The sequence below is a fragment of the Aptenodytes forsteri genome, unplaced genomic scaffold (assembly GCF_000699145.1).
Source record: "Aptenodytes forsteri isolate BGI_AS27 unplaced genomic scaffold, ASM69914v1 Scaffold234, whole genome shotgun sequence".
Taxonomy (NCBI): domain Eukaryota; kingdom Metazoa; phylum Chordata; class Aves; order Sphenisciformes; family Spheniscidae; genus Aptenodytes; species Aptenodytes forsteri.
The window spans coordinates 457,780-465,434 of NW_008794006.1; the positions used below are offsets into that span (position 1 = coordinate 457,780).

At 43.6% G+C, this 7,655-nt stretch overlaps 1 protein-coding gene across 1 annotated transcript in view; it reads left to right on the forward strand.

Annotated features, from left to right (window-relative positions):
- The first annotated feature begins 1,015 nt into the window (after window positions 1–1,015).
- The window catches only part of HUS1 (HUS1 checkpoint clamp component), a 17,678-nt gene continuing 11,038 nt past the window's right edge, over window positions 1,016–7,655 (forward strand). The window contains exon 1 of the mRNA XM_019474749.1: window positions 1,016–1,118. Within this exon, the coding sequence (XP_019330294.1) occupies window positions 1,016–1,118 (103 nt within the window). The remainder of the gene's footprint in view (window positions 1,119–7,655) is intronic.

Consider the following 7,655-nt stretch of genomic DNA (forward strand, 5'->3'; position numbering starts at 1 on the left):
TTCTCTCGCTGCTCTTACCGCAGTCTCGAAGAGGCGCGCCGAACCATCCTCTGCTACCAGATGTCGGAGTTTCCCTTTGTTCAGTGTCGACGACGGAGCGGGAGTTGCGATTCCGGAGTAATGACGGATCTCAATATGAGTATGGTCATTCTCCTTTATTCATACTTATAACAAGGCTTATATAGTTATCTACTATGGACACGCGCTACCTGCAGCTTGCAGATAGGTTACAGCCTTGTGTTCACGCTATGCTCTAGCAGATTGGCCCGTTCTTTCTGATCATGCGAAATGCCTTCATGGTCTTTATCTTGTTTTTCTCCTTCCAGCTGCACATTCCTTTCTCCGTTATTTTCTGCTTAAGTGCCTTGTCATGCCAGGTGGTGCAGTGTTTGCTCATTAAAATCAAACTCAGGAATGTCCGCTAGTGATATTCCCATTCCCACACTTGTTGACTTGTCTGTGGTGGGCTCAATAACTTGAGTGGCAGGTGAGTGCCATGAATATCATCTTGGGATGATATAGAATTTGAACATCTAACAAAAATCAAGCAATCTATGTCTACATTTTTTATATCCTGAAGGGTAATCAAAGTAATAAAAATTAAATAGCCTGTGATTTTAAAGAAAAAAATCTTTGAACATTTGTAAACAGTTTAATTTCTTCAGGTCTTATGACGGATTTTTTCTCTATCATATAACGTAGCAGCTAGCATGAGTTAAGCCTAGTTAGCATAGCTGTTAGCATAAGCCTATGAACTTTAATGACTTTTTGTTTTAGAAGAAGTAGGTAAAATGTAACCAATCTCTTTCCCCAAACAACAAGAAATGTGTTCAAGAAAATAGATAGCTGAACTATGCAAACAACCAGTTAGTCATCAAGAGGTGTGAACATGTCCAGAAGTGTTTGGAACAAGCAGACTGAGAGTGCCAAAAACAGTCACAGAAAACAACAGCACAATTTGAGCAGACTAATCACCAATGAAGCATTCTCTACTGAGTCCTAAGACTAAGGACACATGGCGGGTAATGCAGTATACTTGAAAAACTCATCCATGGAGAAGATCCACTACTATGCATCAGGACCCAAGACCACCTCTCCAACCCCCATGGAGAGAGTTGGTAGAGTATTTTGTAAGATGAACTTAAAATCTTTCCAGGAAAACCAAATATTTCTGTTTTCTTCAGATGTAGAAAGAAAGTCTGATTCACCAATTCTCTTCAAACACTTAATAAATTTTGCAGATAAATTGTAAGTATTTTAGTATTCAACAGAATATTCTGACATTCATGACCTTAAGTTTTTCCTAGGTCATTTTGAACTCTGTAGCAGAAGAGTGTGCTCCTGTGACATGGCCCTTTGGCACAGTCCTCCAGCACTGTCCTGATGCCTCACATCAGGCTTCCTCAGTCAGAGAACTTGGTGCCACTCTTAGAAGAACTCTATCCTCCCTGGACAGGCACACAGCAACAAGCTACATCGCAAGTGGCTCTCCATCCATTTAGAGTTGGGATAATGAGATTTCAGAGGGAATCAGCCATCTGAGTAGGTTTGCAGAAAAGATGGAATCCTGGCAGTACAGCTCCTTGCAGAGAGCCCTAGTGGTGGCCTTCTACGGACAGAAGTTCTGCACCCTCTGCCAATCATCCCCTTTTTTTTTTCCATCAGTAGGAAGTGGTCTTCCAAATCTTCTCCATGATGAGGGGTGTGGGAAGGCCAAGGACCAAGATCTCAGCCCTAACTACTTCCATCAGCCTGGAGTGAGAACTCCAGGCCTTGATGATAATTTCCTTTCTGCCTATGCTGCTGAGTCCTGAATCAGGTACCTGACCCATTCACTGTGGAGCTTTCAGGAAGCACAGCTCTGCTTGCTCCCTAGGAAGAAAGCAGCCACCTTTAAGTGTTTCAAAGGCTGCTAGGGCATGATCAAAACCAGCAAAAGTAGGAGTAGCAGGAGCAGCAAGGTAAGCTTCTTGTTAGGCACCAGCAGCATAGACAGAATCCTGTGACACCAAGTTCTCAGAAGAGGCTGCCCATCTGAGACTGTAGGGCACAGGGCAGTCAAGAGAGGAGCAGCATGCCTACATTGTGCTAGTAAGGTAACGTAGTCCATTAGGTGCAAAGGTGTTACAGGTGAGACAGAGCAAATGACAACTTCTTGTGGATCAGGACATTGGTGTTCATTTAAGAAAAAACAAGATCGGAGCTCTTGCCCTACTTGATTGCTTCACACACTCCCTCTCATGTCCCTCTCCCCTTTGCCCCCAAGCTATATTCACTAGGTCCTGACTTCACTTCGTAGTAGGGAGACTGCTGCTGGTCTGGGAAAGTCAGGCAGAAAGCTGTGTTGGTTTCATGCTGTGCAACTGCTTGCAGTCACTGGCATTACCAGCCAAGGACCCTGGGCATCCTCCAGCATTTGCCTCCATGAATCTCCCCCATTTCCAGGAACTCCCCCTCATTTCCAGGATCTTCCTCTCTCCTCCAGGATCCTTCCTCCAGCCAGGATCTTCACCTTCTTCTTTACAAGCCCCCAGCCCCTGCTTTCCCAATCTAAATCTATGCACAGAAACACAATCCATAATGAGTTTCCTAATAGGTGGAAACTCATTTATTTATTCTTAATTTCTTTATTAAAGAAATGCTCGTTTCTTTATTAATCAGATGATTCAGAACTTGCCACTTTCATTTAGTTCAGGTCTCATCAAAATTTACAACCAGCCTGTACTGGCTGTAGCTAGCAAATAGCGGGCTTGTGCCCAGTTCAGAAGTTCAATTTCAGAAATTCACACACAAACACACATACACCCAATTATCTGCCACCTGTCAGCATCCACAATTTTAACTATTTTTTACATACCACAGAAAAGCAGTAGGATACTTTTTGTGCAAGGGTCTATTTCATTCTGCTTCAGGGACAGTAAGTTTACTAGACATACTGTAGTCCCAGCCTGTGTAGCCTAGTAGACATGATTTTTACCATGACTAATTGAAGGCCACAGGTTTTGTACGAACCTGACAGTGCATGGTCTCAGGACTGTCCTGGCCTGTGCTGGTTTTAGCTTGTCAATTTGTCAAGGGATTACCGTGTCATCTGTTTTAGCTTTAGCTCTGGGAATATCCCATATGGTAAAAGTCTGACCCAGCTAGATAGTCAGTGAGTAACAAACAGTCCTTGGTGTTAAATAGGTTGGGGGAGGTCAAATTGCAATTTTCAAACTTTAGCTGGAAATGAATGAGAAGGGAGCAGGTTGAGGTGAGAAAACATACAAATATAGCCCATTTCAGGTGGCCTAGAAATATGTAAGGGTGTTTTCTCAGCTTTTAAGCACAAGAGCCAGACAAGAATGAAAGTAGTGCATTAAATTGTGTGTGTCGAGGATAATTTCTTAATCCAGGTGACAGACAGCCCGACCAGAGAAGAAGTGTTACTGGACCTGTTGCTCACCAAAACAGAAGAACTAATTAGGGATGTCAAAACTGGTGGCAGCCTGGGCTGCAGTGATCATGCCCTGGTAGAATTCACAAACTTGAGGGATATGGTCCACGTGAAGAGTAGAGTCACAACCCTGAATTTTAGGAGAGCAAACTTTCAGTTGTTTAAGGAATTAGTGGATGGGACCCCCCTGGGAAACTGCCCTCAGGGATAAAGGAGCAGAACAGAGCTGGCAGCTCTTTAAAGACATTTTTCTTAAAACACGAGAGCTCTTGACTCCCACATGTAAGAAATCTGGCAAGGAAAGCAGGAGACCAGCATGGCTGAGTAAGGACTCCCTGGTCAAACGAAAGTGTAAGAAGTAAATGCACAGGCAGTGGAACCAGGGACATGTATCCTGGGGAGAATACAGGGGTGCTGCCTGGATGTGTAGGGATGGGATCAGGAAAGCTCAGGCAGTTGGAGCTGAATTTGGCAAGGAATGCGAAGAATAATAAGAAGGGCTTTTATAGGTATGTTGGCCAGAAAAGGAAGACTAAAGAAAATGTGCTCACCCTGGTAAATAAGACAGGAGAGCTGGTGACAACCAACACGGAGAAGGCTGAGGTACTCAACAATTTTTTTGCCTCAGTTTTCAGTGGTAATCCCTCTTCCTATATCTCTCAAGCCCCTGAACTTAAAGGCGGGGACTGGGAGGAATGAAGTCCTTGCCATCATAGGAGATCAGGTTTGAAACTCCCTGAGGAACCTGAACATAAATAAGTCCTTGGGAGCTGATGAGATACATCCCATGGTCCTGAGGGAATCAGCTGATGTAGTTGCCAAGGCAGTCTCCATCATATTTGAAAAGTTATGGCAGTCAGGTGAAGTCCCCAGTGACTGGAAACAGGGAAACATCACACCCATTATTAAAAAGGGTGAAAAGGAGGTCCCTGGGAACTACTGACCAGTCAGCCTCACTTCTGTGCCTGGTAAAATCATGGAGCAGATCCCCCTGGAAGACATGTTGAAACACGTGGAAGACAGAGAGGTGATTAGAGACAGCCAACATGGCTTCACCAAGGGCAAATCGTGCATCAGTGGAGAAGGGAAGAACTACAGATGTCATTATGGCCTCAAGTTGTGCCAGGGGAGGTTTAGATTGGATGCGAGGAAAAATTTCTTTACTGAAAGAGTGATTAAACATTGGAACAGGCTGCCCAGGGAAGTGGTTGAGTCCCCATCCCTGGAGGTATTTAAAAGACGTGTAGATGAGGCACTTAGGGACATGGTTTAGTGGGCATGGTGGTGTTGGGTCGACGGTTGGACTCGATGATCTTAGAGGTCTTTTCCAACCTCAATGATTCTATGATTCTATGATTCTATTTACCCTGACTTCTGTAAGGCCTTTGATACGTGTCCCCCCCCAACATTCTTGCTGCTAAATTGGAGAGGTATGGGTTTGACAGATGGACTGTTAGATGAATAAGGAACTGGTTGGATGACCACGTCCAAAGAGTTATAGTCAAAGGCTCAACGTCTGAGTGGCAGCCAGTAACAAGTGGTGTCCCACAAGGGTCTGTATTGGGACCAATACCATTTAATATCTTCAAAAATGACATAGGCAGTGGGACCGAGTGCACCCTCAGCAAGTTTGCAGATGACACCAAGCTGAGTGGTGCAATTGATTCGCTAGAGGGACGGGATGCCATCCAGAGGGACCTGGACAAGCTCGAGAAGTGGGCCTGTGTGAACCTTATGAAGTTCAACAAGGCCAAGTGCAAGGTCCTGCACCTGGGTTGGGGCAATCCCCAACATCAATACAGATTGGAGGATGAATGGATTGAGAGCAGCCCTGTGGAGAAGGACTTGGGGGTTACTGGTGGGTGACAAATTGGATTATGAGCTGGCAATGTGCGCTCGCAGCCCAGAAAGCCAATAACATCCTGGGCTGCATAAAAAGAAGAGTGGTCAGCAGGTCGAGGGAGGCGATTCTCCCTCTCTACTCCACTCTCATGAGACCCCACCTGGAGCACTGCGTCCAGCTCTGGGGCCCCAGCACAAGAAACACATGGACCTGTTAAAGCGGGTCCAGAGGAGGGCCACGAAAATGATCAGAGGACTGGAACACCTCTCCTATGAAGAAAAGCTGAGAGAGTTGGGGTTGTTCAGCCTGCAGAAGAGAAGGCTCCAGAGAGACCTTATTGCCACCTTTCACTATATAAAGGGGGCTTATAAGAAAGACAAAGAGACACTTTTTGCTAGAACCTGTAGTGACAGGTTAAGGGACAGTGGTTCTAAACTGAAAGAGGGTAAATTTAGATTGGATCTAAGGAAGAAATTCTTTATAATAAGGGTGGTGAGACACTGGAACAGGTTGCCCAGAGAAGTTATGGATGCCCCATTATTGGAAGTTTTCAAGATCAGGTTGGATGAGGCTTTGAACAACCTGACCTAGTGAAAGATGTCCCTGCCCATGGCTGTGGGGGTGGACTAGGTGATCTTTAAAGGTCCCTTCCAACCCAAATCATTCTATGATTCTATGATTCTCTTCTATGGTTTGAGTGTGGGTTAGGGGTTAGGGTTAGGGGTTAGGGTTAGAAGGGTTAGGGTTTGGCTGAGGAATAGGGGTTAGGGTTAGTGTTAAGGTTAGGGGAAAACATATAAAAATCATTGCTTTTGAAACACAGAAACACAGACTGTGGTGATTTGGCCTCACTGGGAATTGCCCTGTTCGATTCTATGATTCTCTTCTATGGTTTGAGTGTGGGTTAGGGGTTAGGGTTAGGGGTTAGGGTTAGAAGGGTTAGGGTTTGGCTGAGGAATAGGGGTTAGGGTTAGTGTTAAGGTTAGGGGAAAACATATAAAAATCATTGCTTTTGAAACACAGAAACACAGACTGTGGTGATTTGGCCTCACTGGGAATTGCCCTGTTCTCGGGGGAAAGAAAAGAAAAAGATTAATTCAGAGAAGAAATGACTGACCAGAGTTTGTGATATCAGTCTAGAAAGGAGCTATATAAGTAACAGTAAATATATAAAACCCTCAGTAATGAGAGGTCTGAGAGGAGGGGCTAACCTAGATATTCGAATGGAAATGAAACATTTGAAAATTCACTAGAAATGCCACATCACTGAGGTACTTTCCATTTATTTTCTTATCTGGTTTTAATGTTATAGCAAGTTCATAATGAGTAGCTTGACTTATTTCTTATTTTGTAATTGTCTGCATATAGATGACTCACTGGAATATGAAGCATGAACAGAGTGTAGATCTTACCTGAACATACATGTTCTTTTGCCTGCTTCCAATACATTGCCTAAGTAAATTTTTAAAAGTACATTTACACAAATTCTCGTATTGTGTCTCTTCCCTGATTACCTAGTCCTTTTTAATTAGGTATGTATTGTATGTATGCTCTATCACAGTGCTTAAGCATCAAATAGCTGTTTCTAAATGGATGACAAATATAGATAATCTGATTCAGCAGATTAATTTCTTAGAAGCTCTAAGAAATTCTAAAGAAGTTCCATTGTCAAATACAATGAAGTGCCCCATTGCATACAGCATAACTAACCAGGCAAATCTAAAACAAAGTTTTGCAGTGTTAATTTCTATCCCTCTGACTGGGAACAGAGTTGGAAACACATCTCATTCTATTCTCCTTTTTGTGAAGCCATCAGTACTTTAGGCTTGGCTGCTTTAAAAATATTTCTAAGCTTGATGACTAAGAACTAAGATGGTAGAGTTAGGCAAACAGCCTACATCTTCTTCCCACCCTAAGTACTCCAGAAAGGAAATGCTCACCATCCCAAAAGAAGTGCTCTCTTGACAGCCATCTGGTAGAACACAGAGGAGGTAGATGGGATTGACAAGCAGGCAAGTCTAAACCATGACCGTTTTGCAGGTATTTGTGACACATTTCTGCTAAAAATGAATTCATCTAAAAGGGTGGGGAAAAAACACATGTACTTGTAGTAGTGTAGAAAAGTCTAGGCCATTTAATTCCATCGCAGTGTGTCCCACTGAGAAGTCATCCTGACCTCAAGCAACAGCTTTGAGCACTGGAGTGCCATGGTTGGGTTCTGAAAATAAAAAGTAGAAGGTTTTGTAGAGTGTTTATAAAAAAGGGGGAAGTAGTATCTGCAGAGAACTTGGAAACTATTTATTTCCCAAAGTTATGTGTGCTCTTGTAAAAGCTGACATAACAAAGATGACACCAAGCTGAGTGGTGTGGTCGACA